General features: G+C 36.4%; 1 protein-coding gene across 4 annotated transcripts in view; it reads right to left on the bottom strand.

Moving 5' to 3' along the window:
• Positions 1-13,575, bottom strand: part of adgrb2 (adhesion G protein-coupled receptor B2) — a 394,976-nt gene that overhangs the window by 180,186 nt on the left and 201,215 nt on the right. For 2 of the 4 annotated variants that reach the window (XM_067426444.1, XM_067426443.1), the window contains one exon: positions 2,292-2,456. The exons of the other annotated variants lie outside the window; for them this stretch is intronic. In XM_067426444.1, the coding sequence (XP_067282545.1) occupies positions 2,292-2,456 (165 nt within the window). The remainder of the gene's footprint in view (positions 1-2,291; positions 2,457-13,575) is intronic. 4 annotated transcript variants of the gene reach the window in all.

Raw genomic sequence — 13,575 nt, 5'->3', positions numbered from 1 at the left:
CTTCAAAATAAAACAAATATCCCCTTCCCGGACTACTGTACCATCTCTTACCACATAAGCAAACATTAATTAAGAGAAGTAAGTTACAAAAACGGCTCGATGGCTACACTGGAATTGATTGCTCATACTTTGATTAGGGAGATGCAAGCCATCACTGTAATCACATACTCAAATAGAGCAGAAGTAATGCAGGAGAAAACACACCGATGTTTACAAGACATCCGTTTTGACTCACAACAGCCAACCATCCTTCACTGTGACCCAGGAGAAGGCATATTAGGTTGACTTATCCTGAGTTGACTCAAATCATATCAGCGGATTACACGTCAGTAGACAGCCACGAACGCAATTGAATATTAAGAGGGTGAAATTTATTTACACATGGGTGCCTCTTGGTAGGTGAGAACAGGTGGAAGATCTGCTCTCTGACAGGATGTAATCACTGTCAGTCAAAAGCTGCTCGGCCGGACTGGCCCAGCTGTTCATTTGTGCCTCCTCAAATAAAAGACAATCACAGTGATTGGCTGTCACCCTTAACTCTTCAACTGTCAGGCTAATGGAGGTCTTCAACTTCAGGTAGGCACAACTGTTCAAACTGAAAATGAATTGAAATGTAACAGACAAATGATTTATTGCTCATCTCATTGGGGTAATAACTAATTTTGAAGATGGATCCTGTTCGCCGAAACCGGAGCGGTGCTGTAGACGAAACACCAAACCTCAGCAGGTGCGGGCACATGTGATTGGTTCATCTGGGATTCCCATTAGCTCAAGCCGAGTCCCTGTTTGAGTAGCACTTCAGCGAAAGAAAAAAAAAAATCTGGAGACTGGCATAATGAATGAATGAAATCCTGAGGAAACCATGAGGCATGGCTGCAGAGACAACACAGAGCTTGAGCGGCCCTCAGTTTGAGACAGAACAGGAGGGGTGAGCGAGGCTGACGTGAAACAAGCAGACTGGATGAAGCTCGAGGCAGTGAGGATGACACACAGGAGGGAAAGGGAAAGGTCATACAGAAAAAGACATGTGAACAGAGAGACAAGAGAGGAGAAGACACACAACATAGAAAAAAGGGTAAGGAAAAGGGAAGTCAAAGGAGTCCAGAAGACAGAACACACTGGGTTTCATTCGCTAACAGGCTGTGTAAATGCAAATGCACAAATGTGTGCATAAAACCATTATTCACAAAATAAATACATAAATAAATATCATTAAAAAAAATCCTAAATTTAATTATTATTATTATTATTATTATTATTATTATTATTATTATTATTATTATTATTATTATTATTATTATAAACAAATTGATTGTTATACAATCACAATATTACATTGTATTATGGTACAAATATTTATATATATTCAAATATTTTTCATAAAATTTAGGATAAAAATAAGTCAAACTGAATAATAAATTATATACAACAAATTTATTTGAAAATAAAAATATTTTAAATAAATAAATAAATACATACATAAATAAAAACAGTTTTGTTTTCATTAATAATAATAATAATAATAATAATAATAATAATAATAATAATAATAATAATAATAATAATAATAATAATAATAATAATAATAATAATAATGGATTTATTTTTCATAATATTTAGGACAAAATTAAGTCAGACCAAATAATAAATTATAAACAACAAATGTATTTGAAAAGAAAAATTATTTATATATTTATTATATTATATTATATTATATTATATTATATTATATTATATTATATTATATTATATTATATTATATTATATTATATTATATTATATTATATTATATTATATTTACATTTGTTTTCTTGTTCATTCTGTTTTTTTTTTAATGAGTGTTATTTAAAACTGAAAAGTAACAGTGTCATTGTTACAATTTACACGTAACATGTAACATGTAGTTACTATAGTAATAATTATCAATTATACATAATTACATAATTACATGCAACAAATCCCAAAGCAAAGCAAACCAAACCCTAATCCTAAACCCTATAGTAAATACATGAAGTTACCTATTATTACTCAGTACTTAAATGTATAGTTACTTTTGTAACAAAGACACCTTAAAATAAAGTGTAACTAAATTAAATTATTCTAATTTATTTGACTTTGCATGTACATATAACATAATGTTAATAAGAACAATAATACAATAACAAGAAGCACAATTATTGGAAAATGAGACCCACTGTGATAATAGTGTAAAGGAAGGATGTACTTTAGAGATGAAGTAGAGAAAAGAGAGAGAAATATTAGCAGATGAGGAAATGGAGATTAGTACTAACCGGGGCACACAGCTATATTGCAGAGTTTGGTTTGCACCTCGGGCCCTCCACAGCCCTTGTTTCCATTCTGGGGGAGCACACAGATCCTGCTCCGGGTCCGAGAGCCACGGCCACACGTGACTGAGCACAGGCTCCACGAAGACCACTCCTCCCACAGCCCATGCACTGCAAACACCAACAAAACCACCAATGGGGATGAAGGAAGATGAAGGGAGGTGGGCCGAAGGGTCCTTCGAGGCCAAACCCCGCCCACCTAAAGGATAAACCCCGAGAATGCCACCAACATGGGCCTCAACTGTCAGAGAGGAAGCCTTCAGAGCAAGGGTTAAGGGCAGAGAAGGAAATGAAAATGAAACAGCATGTATAACATGAATGAGACGTCACTTATCATGTAAGAAGGAGCACCAAAGTGCAAAAGATCAAGGCATGGGCAGAGCAAAAAAGAGATGAAATGCACCGTTTGATCAAGAAGCGTGTCCGATTGATTGTGTTCCTGCCAAAAGGGTTTCAGTGAAGTTGTGTCCTTCAAGGATTCTTTGACTATCAATAAAAGCGATATGTATTTCGTTTTATGTTGAGTGACTTTAGTTAAATATTTCCTAAATGTGCAGTATTCTTAAACTCTTTTTAATAGACGTCATATGGAGATGTCAAACGTTCAGATACGACTCTAGTATTCATTCAGATTACGGCTCTGTTCCAAAACCTAGTGAGCTGCTTACACAGGCAGCACCTTAAGACAGAATCTGAACCTCATAAACGACTGTTTCCAAACACTCTGGTATAGGCATACCGATTTTATATATACATAATAACTATTCACAGTTAACACACATATATTTTGTAAACAAACTTTTATTTTTGGATGCGATTAATCATGATTAATCGATTGTCCAGCACTACTCAAAATACTTCATTGGTTTGAGTAGGACAAACTTAAAATAAAAAATTAACTGTTATACGTATTTAGAAATGTATACATATTTCAAGTAAACTGAACAGTTTCATTGTTTTGAGTTGTATGAACTCCTTTAATTTAGACTAATTTAAGTTCAACTGAACCTGGGCTGGCCTTTTTATTTCCCAGCATGCTTTGCCAATGGCATTCCAAAGGGAGAGTAAATGCTAAAATGACATGTTATATAATTTAAATATAATTATTTATATATACAGCTTTCATATATATATAATGTAATTTATATAACATATATAATTGTTGTTGTTGTGTGTGTGTGTGTGTGTGTGTGTGTGTGTGTGTGTGTGTGTGTGTGTGTGTGTGTGTGTGTGTGTGTGTGTGTGTGTGTGTGTGTGTCCATCATGGTGACACGTGGCACATGCTGCTTGGTTTGAAAACAGATGAGTTATGGTTTAAGTTGCTGTATTCATTCAACAAGTTGCCATTTTCTGAATTCACTTGATCATTTATTTGTTATTTTATCTGTTAATTAACTAAATATTTCATGTTAATTGCTGAGTTAGCTAACTCAGTACTTTAAGTTAGGAGCAATTAACATGCCTGAGTACTACAAACTCAAAACTTGATAGTTATGCTTACTAATAAAACTATTTTTTTTTTAGCTAGCCCAAGGATTCACAGCGTACTAAACACAACTTCAAAAATCTGTGATCACACAGAAAGGGTGTGAAAGGGTCAGTTTAAAAGTATTTAAATATTAAAAAAAAAAAAATGTATGTGATGCTGCCTTAGAAATAGGCTCAAACTAGGTATCACAGAATTCTGTACTGTATATAAAACAGCTTTTGCATTGTTAATAAGCCTCTACAATGCAAACGAAGGCAGCATGCTAATGTAGCTTACTGGCTAGTTACCAGGTTTTGGAACAGAACGTATGACTGTGGGCTTGATGAGATGTTATGGGTGAGGGTGTGAATGGCCTTTGACACCACCGCAGTGCGACAACAGGTAAACCAACCCCGAAACAGACTTCTTTCAGATTACAATTCCCCTACTGATCTTTGAAAGTGGAAAAGGCACATCTTTAATAAACCAACAAGGTAGTCAACATTTTTTATTCTCTGTGTTGCCAAAAAAAGAGGGAGGAAATGCATCTTTAGCTGTGGAGTGACAGTAAAATCAGAAGGCGTTATTATGAGACAAGATATATATGCAAAACAGAAGAGGAGCAAGAGAGGTTGAAAAGAGTGATTTGGTTGAGGAAATAAAGAAAAACAGATCGTGACAGAGGATGGAAGGCGAGAGAATTGGCCAGGATTTGAAGAAAGTGGGGAAAGAAAGAGTAAGTAAAAGAGACAGAGAAGGAGATTTTTGAGGGGGCTTTTTGGAAAGAGTGAGGGGGAGATTGTAAGGCCTCCTCAGTGTAGAGCAGGGATGTACTGTGAATTATGCATGCTGATAAATAATTGATAACGCTCTGTAGTGCAAAGCTCAAAGGAGCCATGGCTCGGCTCCACATACAGCATGAAGAATAAAAAAAGCTTGTATGAAGCGTGTGTGTGTGTGAGAGAGAGAGAGAGAGAGAGAGAGAGAGAGAGAGAGAGAGAGAGAGAGAGAGAGAGAGAGAGAGAGAGAGAGAGAGAGAGAGAGAGAGAGAGAGAGAGAGAGAGGATGGATGGATGGATGGATGGATGGATGGATGGATGGATGGATGGATGGATGGATGGATGGATGGATGGATGGATGGATGGATGGATGGATGGATGGATGGATGGATGGATGGATGGGTGGGTTCATGAGTTCATGGATTCATGGATGGAAAAACAGAGGTTGCTACTTGTTGTTCAAGTAGCTCAAGACACAAAAGCCATCTTCAGCATATCAAATTAGACAACTGGTAACCCCCCAAAAATTAAATAATAATAATTATGTATTAAAGTCTCTAATTACTTTCTGCCTTTTATAAAAGTAATTTTTACACTGTTAAAAAAAATGGTGTAAGATTTAATTTGGAACCAATTTCACTCAGAAATTTCTATTAAATTTCACAAATAATTACAAAGGAATGGCAAGTAACATTACCTGGCGCAATGCGACGTGTGTGTTTTTTTGCTAGTTTCAGCACAACGCAGTTATTTTCATGTTGCCATGTTGTTTAAATAACACTCACGCCCATCTGTTCGCCCATTGGGTGTACTGGGCTGAAAACGAGGTTTGTTTGTGCGTTGCAATTTTGAGGCACCTGTTTTTTACAGTATTTTTTTGTGTTATTTAAAGGGCATGTTAGTAATATGCGCCTAAAGGCGGGTGAACAACACGCTCTGCTCGTTACACACACAGGGACACACAGCACACAAATGTTTTTAGATTCAGTCCTGAGTTCCTTCATGTAAATAGCGGCTCTGTCATGGTGCAAGCGCAACAGACTTTTTATAGAGAAAGGGAGATGAGACTCTGATTGGGTTATTGCACGCTACGCCCTAAACACACCCATGACTCATTAAGAGACTAGGTACAACCCTTTTGGCCAATGCCTGGAGCGCAGACTGTTTGGTTATGCAGTTAAAACAGCAAAAGTAGATTATCTAAATATAGACACATAACGTTGGTAAATTATGGAGTGCCGCAAGGATCTCTGTTAGGCCCTCTGTTATTTTTTAATATATATGCTGCCACTTGGTAAATACGGAATACGTTTCCACTGTTATGCCGATGATTCTCAGTTATACATATATTTCAGCACGACCAGATGAAATCTCTAAATTATTCAAGCTGACAGAGTGTGTTGTAAAATATTGAATAACCTGTAATTTTCTCCTATTACATTCAGGTAAGACTAAGTTATTACTTATTGGACCAAAAACCTGTACACAGAATCTCTTAAAATATAATTTGAAGGATGTACTGTTACTTCACCCACTACAGTTAAAGAGCTCGGCGCTATATTAGACAGCAAATTGTCTTTTGAAAATCATAATTCTAACTAGGTCACAAAAAAAATAAAGATCACATAACACCAATTTTATCTTGACTACACTTGTTACCTATTAAGTTCCGTATCAATTATAAAGTATTGATACTGACCTATAAGGGCCTAACGGGGCGGCAGTGGCTCAGTGGTTCATGTAGGTTGTCTACAAACCAGAAGGTTGGTGGTTCAATCCCCGGTTCCACCTGACCAAGTGTCGAGGTGTCCATGAGCAAGACACCTAACCCCAGCTGCTCCCGACGAGCTGGATGGTGCCTTACATGGCTGACACCGCCGTCGGTGTATGAATGGGTGAATGTGAGGCAAAAATGTAAAGCGCTTTGGATAAAAGCGCTATAAAAATGCAGTCCATTCCATTAACGGTTTAGCTCCAGTGTATTTAAACGTTCTTCGTTCGTCTTATAACCCATTATGATCTTTAAGATCACAAAATTTTGGGCTTCTGGTAGTAGGACCTAGGCTATCTAAGTCCACTAAGAGCTAGAGCATTTTCACATTTGGCACCTAAACTATGGAATAGCCTCCCGAATAATGTCCGGGGCTCACGCACAAATAATTTAATATGTGTATCTGATTTCAGAAGCAAAACCAATTGAGAACCACCAACTACAGCAGTCAGATGACTCATTTATTACTTGTGTCAAGTTGCAATCACACAGTCAGAAAAAAAAGGTACAGCGCTGTCGCTGGGGCAGTATCCCTAAGGTACAAAAGCGAAAAAAAATAATAATATGTGCATTTAAAGTACTAATATGTAACTTTAAGGTACTAATATGTACAGTGACAGCGCTGTACCTATTTTTCTAACACGGCAGTCACAATCTGTCGTATGAATGTATTGTATAAGCCTGACACAATGGAACTTGAGGCACCATTTTTAAATGCTTGCAAAGCACAAATTATATATTAAGAGCTATAGTGGAAGGGATTTTCATCAAGAAACGACATATATATATGAAGGCACATGTTATATGGCTTCAGTGGGGTTCTCAAGGCACTTTTATCTGAGCTTGACAGCCTTTAGAAAGAAAATCATACAGATTTGGATGAGTAAATGCCCAACTGAGTAAACGTTAAATTAGCATTTAACTGTCCCATGGCTAGCAAGTCACCTGAACTCTGTTCTTGCCTGAACTTCCAAACGTTCTGCCAGATGACGCAGTTGATTGTGAGCTGTAAAGAGTAAAACGTGAGGGTAGGATAACAGCACTGATTTTGTGTGGCATGGGGAGAGGCTGAATACAGGGCTGATGTGCCCGCAGTGCTCATTGCCTCCACATTATGTACTGCAGTATCCATCAAATCACTGTCTGTGCAGCCTCATGCAGAGACCCAGAGCCCGTCTATCCGCTCCCTGCAGGGGATGCGATTCCTCCAGCGAAGGAGGAAAAGAGAAAGAACAGGTACACGCTGACCACTAGACCACAAAGTCAGGACAAAAAAAAAAAAAACAGCAACAAAAGGTTTGAGGTTGAAAGTTAGAGAAGGAGTCTAGACGGAGAGAAATAAATAAACAGGCACAGAAAGAGATGTGGTTGTGAACCGGGCATGCAGGGCAGACAGCAATCCTCAAACCAATAGATCAATGTCCCCTCTGAGCATTTAGACCGCCACCCAAACCTGTTCTGTGGCTTTGCAGGCTGCAGGCATTGTTCAGTGTTGTTTACATGTCGTAAATATTATTTATATCTGTTAAGGCCAACAGCAACAGCGACTGCAGTTATAACTGATGCAGTTACCCTTTAAAAAGCGGCGATGAATGAGTTAGCCTTGAATCCCTGTAGCCTGATGCATCACTAGGTCTAAAGGGCAAAAACAAATGCATAGCACCACCTGTTGGTTAACAGATGCAATTGCCCCTTTTGCCCTAAGATTGATTCATTACAGTGGTTCTCACTTGATTTTTCTTCATGACGCAAATTTGCATATCAGGTTGGCTCAATGTGGTGAACAAAAACTTCTTTAAATTAAAATATTAAAATGTGTTCATATTCCCATTAACTGCATAGGCTTAAAAATATACACACATTATTATTATTATTATTATTATTATTATTATTATTATTATTATTATTATTATTATTATTATTATTATTATTATTAGTAGTAGTAGTAGTAGTAGTAGTAGTAGTAGTAGTAGTAGCAGCAGCAGCAGCAGCATGCGCTGTCCAAATATATGTAATATAATAAATTTTTCCCATGGTTTTCAATTATTTCTTCCTCATGTCATCCAAACTGTCCATGTTATTAATAATTTGGCTTGCTTCTAATACGTGACAGATGAATATATAACAAAATGCTGTAGACTTTGATTGGATGCCCAGTCTTTGGCATCGAAAACAAGCATTTCTCCTTTGAAAAATTGTTAAGATTATTTCTTTTGCTAGGCTAAATATACCCTATTTAATACTCATTTGCATCTTTCCCTATTTAATATCTATAATATCTTTATTTGGGTTGTGCACTTTAGACATTCTACTGACTTTGCAACTTGTCATAGTATTAAGATTTTAGGTTATAATTGGTTGTTAGGGTTCAGGTTAGTAGAATAAGTTAAGATGGGGTTGCAAAGTTACTTATAGTCAGTTGAATGTCTGTTGTGGAGCATCAAAAAAGAGTGTTAGCAGATATTAAGTAGACAGTCTACTAATACTCTAATGTCTGATAGTTGACATACTTGAAATGTTGCTTCTAGTAGAATGTCTAAAGTGGACCGTGATCATCGAAATAAAGTGTTACAGAGAAAAATGATTACTGCATATGTTATTAAGCATAATGCACCAAAGTCATAACGGAATGAACAATAAGTTATTTGTTGCATTTAAACTAGATATGTGTTTTCATATCCTGCATAAACAGCATTTATGTGCTACTTTATTTATTTGAGCATTTCATTCAATTTCACAAAGGACTCAAAAGATACAGGCCAAAACATAGCATCTAAATCGCCATAAAAAAAAATAAAAAAAATGAAAAATGAAAAAAGAAAAAGATCATGCTACAAAAGTTTACTTAAACATAGCTCTCCCATTTGAATCTAGGTCTCATTTACCTAAAGGAGATAATCGCATGAGATTTCATTCATCAATAGAGCCGAAAGCTATGAGAAGCGTTGCTTCATTAAAACGGAGCAAATTGAGTTTGGCCTAACACTGATCTGCTCTACTGCCCAGACACAATGACACGCAGAAGCAATAGACGGATCCTCAAAAGCATTGAGAGGATTTTCTTAAGGCTATCATGAAAAGATTCATTTAGATGTTTGGCTTACATTGGGACCAACGTTTTAGCATTGCAGATAAGTTATGATTTTGCCATGGAAACCATCTGACTAAACCAATAATAATAAATAAATAATAAAAAACAAACATCCACCAGGGTTTTTGACCATTTTCACAAAAATGTATAGCCCATAGAATATTTTTTTTATGAATATCTGAGCATGCAATAAAAAATAAATAAAAATAAAATAAAAAATAAAAAAAATACAAATAATAACAATATAAAATATATATATTTTCTAGATTCATGCATGCCTTTTTAATCAACACTTCAATATAGGTACGTTTCATAAAAAAAAGTAACACTTTGAACAAAAAGCTGAGAAAATCACGTTTTTGTGAAAGACTTTTTTGTTTTTTTCACGTTTTTGTGAAAGTTTCCAGATCAGATTTAGAGCGATGATCAAACACAGATGGAGTAGATCGAGTCCATCAACCCCTCTAATGCTTACACAGACCTGTAACTCGTCCTGAGTCCACATTTCATTCACTAACATTAGATCATTTTTAATTGTATGATGTTTAATGTTGATAAAAACATTATTTTGCATTTGCATATTTTTATAAATGACCACTTGTTTTACTGGATCTTCCTCGTGTGTGTTTTGATCAGGAGATTCAGTACTCATTCAGAAGATGCGTAATAGCGCCCCCTAGCGTCTGCCAGTGAAAACACGGAAAATTCTGTGTTTGGCAGGGAAAGAGTTAATGTTCATTACAGGGGCTAGTTGTCACAAAGGCTATCTCTAAGTAATTTAGGTCAAAAATCCAAGGTTTTATTATTTTAGTTATTGTTTGTGAATTCAGTCGTCCAAATAAAATAATAATAATATGTATTTGGTTTTAGCTGTTGGGCAACAAATGAACACAAAGTCGATCTACATGTATGTAAACTGTAATAAAAGTTGATTTGAGCTGAATTTTTAAACTGTGATCTCAGGTCAGTGGTATTTGTCAGGTGGGTTTGTTATGTGTTTTAAATGTAATGCATGAAAACACAGCGTTTTTCCCGAATCCATGTGAACGGAGATCGGTCTGACAACATTGTGGTTTGTACGTGAAAAACTTGTCGATTGTCACGTGAATGTAGTTTTTGTTTATTGGCAGCTTCCATGGTGACCTCATGTATTGTAAAAACATGACAAGCTATATAAAAGGTCATCTGTGTTCCATGAAATGCTTAAACAAGTGGTCCGACTCCTTTATTTTCCTCTTCTGAGATGGATTGTAAGACACATTAAACAGAAATACAATGTCATGAAAAACTAAATGAAAAGTAAACATGGGAAAAAAAAAATCCATGCATTTCCTGAGAAAGCAACAGAGAGCAAATTTGCAATGTTAATTCTGATGGAAATAGCTATCGATGGCTTGTGTCCACAAATTAAACTGAGCTCTAGATTGGGATTAGCTAATGAGCAAACAGAGGGCAATTTAAGACTGCAGCCAGAATCGCTGTTATTTTAAAAGAACCCATTTTATTTGAAGGCTGTGCTTGATCAATTTTGAATAATAACTCTCCTCCAAACTAAATAAACCTAGCCATAATTGCTTTCGCAAATCAATTAAGTTGGTTTGAACACGAGCCAAAAAGGAGGACCAAGGGACTTCCATTGAGCATTAAACTATGCTGAAGCTATACTAGCTCAGGCTAATCTCAAAGACACTTGGTCCCTTTCTGCCAGTGCACATCCCACCTCCCGCGGAGTGAAAGTAATCTATGAACACATGTGCGTACACACATGCGCCTCAGCTCCAGTTAACATTGTCTTTCTCTGCCAATTGTTGTGTCCCTTTAGTTAATATAGTGTTTATGCTGTCCACATAAATCGTATAAACTGCTCAGAAAAACTCAATAACAAGCATCTAGTGTTCTTATTCCCGTCCGTCTTGTTTCCTATATATTGGCGCAGAGTCTGCTATAATCAGCTTTTCTGTCCTAAGCATCGAAAACCCATGCAATCCAAAAGTTTGCGTGTCTAAACGTAATGGCGGTCACTCATATCTGAGCTTCATCGATCGCTGCTCAGAATCAATCTTCGGCAAGCAGATATTTCCAGGAGAAATCCTTCACTTCGATTCTCCCCAGTCTTGCCTGCTCGGCTGAGATCTGCTGCCGTCCTTAAATCACATCCTAAAGCGCTGATCCGCACACACTTGTGCCGAACATGTCAACCATCTCATCAAAGCCCAGACGCTGAATATCAGAACTCGGGCTGAATGCACAAGTGAGAGGTAAATTGAGTTACCCTGTTTTACATAAATATAGAATTAACACATAGAAGGACTTACACAGCACAGCCGATGGTCCGCAACAAAGGACAAGCTATACATGTCTTGTAAGCATGAAGATTTGCAGCCGCAACTCAGCGATTGAACACAAAGCAGGAACATTGTTTAAAAGGCCCCTGCTGAGATAGTTTAAGCCAACGGGGGACGTAACTATGAGCATGAATTTAATAATTTCATCCATCTCCAAAACAATATAACTGTTGAGGGAAACAGAGACTGGAAGAATGACTATCCAAATTTTTGTGTATATTTATATATATATATATATATATATATATATATATATATATATATATATATATATATCAGGATTGTTCAATGAATAGGAAGTTTAAAAGGACAGCTTTTGAGTGAAATATAAATCTTTTGCAACATTATAAATGTTTCCACAGACACTTTTGGCCCCAAACCTTTGAACGGTAGTGTACATTAAGATTAATAGTTGGTGCAATTATATAAAATGCATAATTAAATTAAATGCAATTATAATTCATGTATAATAATACAATTATATTAAATTAAATGTACTAGCTAATTGTTTTGTCTATTTCTTAAAGGGATATAAAAAAAGAAATTATAATCACCCTGTATATGACATTCTTCTTTCAGAATAACATAATTGGAGTTATATTAAAAGGTCCCGGCTCTTCCAAGATTTATAATGGCAGTGAATGGCAGCACAAAATTTGAAGCCCAAAAAAAGTGCATGCAAATATTATAAATGTAATCCACACGGGTCCGAGGGGTTAATAAAATATATTTTTTAATATATTAAAAAGTGATGCGTTTGTGTAAGAAAAATATCCATATTTAACAATTTATAAAGAAAAAAAAAATCTAGTTTCCACCAGACCGCCTTCCGTGTTCAACTTAACTAATATAACTCTGATTGCATTCATCTGAATGAAGAATGTCATATACACCTAGGATGGATTGAGAGTAAATCATGGGGTCATTTTCGTTTTTTTGGGTGAACTATCCCTTTAAATCAGCAGTGCAAAAACAATGTGTGAAAAGGTAGTCAACATTCACAATTACAGCTTATAAACACTTGCACAAATCATTTAATTGACACGTTCTGAACACCAGCGATTCCACTCACAAGCCAATATCACTGTCTTTTACTCATAAAGACAGTATCTTGTTTAGTGAACGAATGCATGTTATTGAACAAATCGGCTGAATGAATGATTCAATGACTCACTCGCGAGGACAGTCACTTGTCGTCTACTGGCGTATCGATGTAACCTGCAGAAAGAGTCACTGAAACCCCCCACCGCTAACACACAGACAGGCAGTCTGTCCGGAACAAACACATACAAGCTGCGTGATTCAAACAGTGAAAAGTCTCTAAAAAGTGTATAGTGTGGATTTTAGCACCCCATGAATGCTGAACTGACCAATCAGCATCCAGGACTGCAAATGTCAGTTTAATAGTGTTTTTTTGTTTTATTTTACATGCTGATACTCATTCAGGTGCAGACGTGCAAACAGAAATGCCAGTGAGACCTGCACTGATCTCACCTGCATCACATCAAACTCAAGAGCACTCAAGTACATGGACAGAAAATACTGAAAGGCTTGGTGGATATCAATGCAGTACAAAGAGTGTCAACGGTGCCCATTGTACGCAATACCACAATAGATACTCAACAGAAATGCAGTGTGTGTGTGTGTGGGTGTGGGCATGTTTTTTTGACATGTGAGGACACAAATGTGTATAATGACATTGGTATGACAGGTATTACAAGGTGAGGTTGAAACATGAGGACATTGGTCATGTCCCCACTTTTCAAAATGCTTATA

The sequence above is a fragment of the Pseudorasbora parva genome, chromosome 19, assembly GCF_024679245.1.
Source record: "Pseudorasbora parva isolate DD20220531a chromosome 19, ASM2467924v1, whole genome shotgun sequence".
NCBI lineage: Eukaryota > Metazoa > Chordata > Actinopteri > Cypriniformes > Gobionidae > Pseudorasbora > Pseudorasbora parva.
The sequence above is the reverse complement of the archived record's forward strand: the minus strand, read 5'-3'. Positions and strand labels throughout refer to the sequence as shown.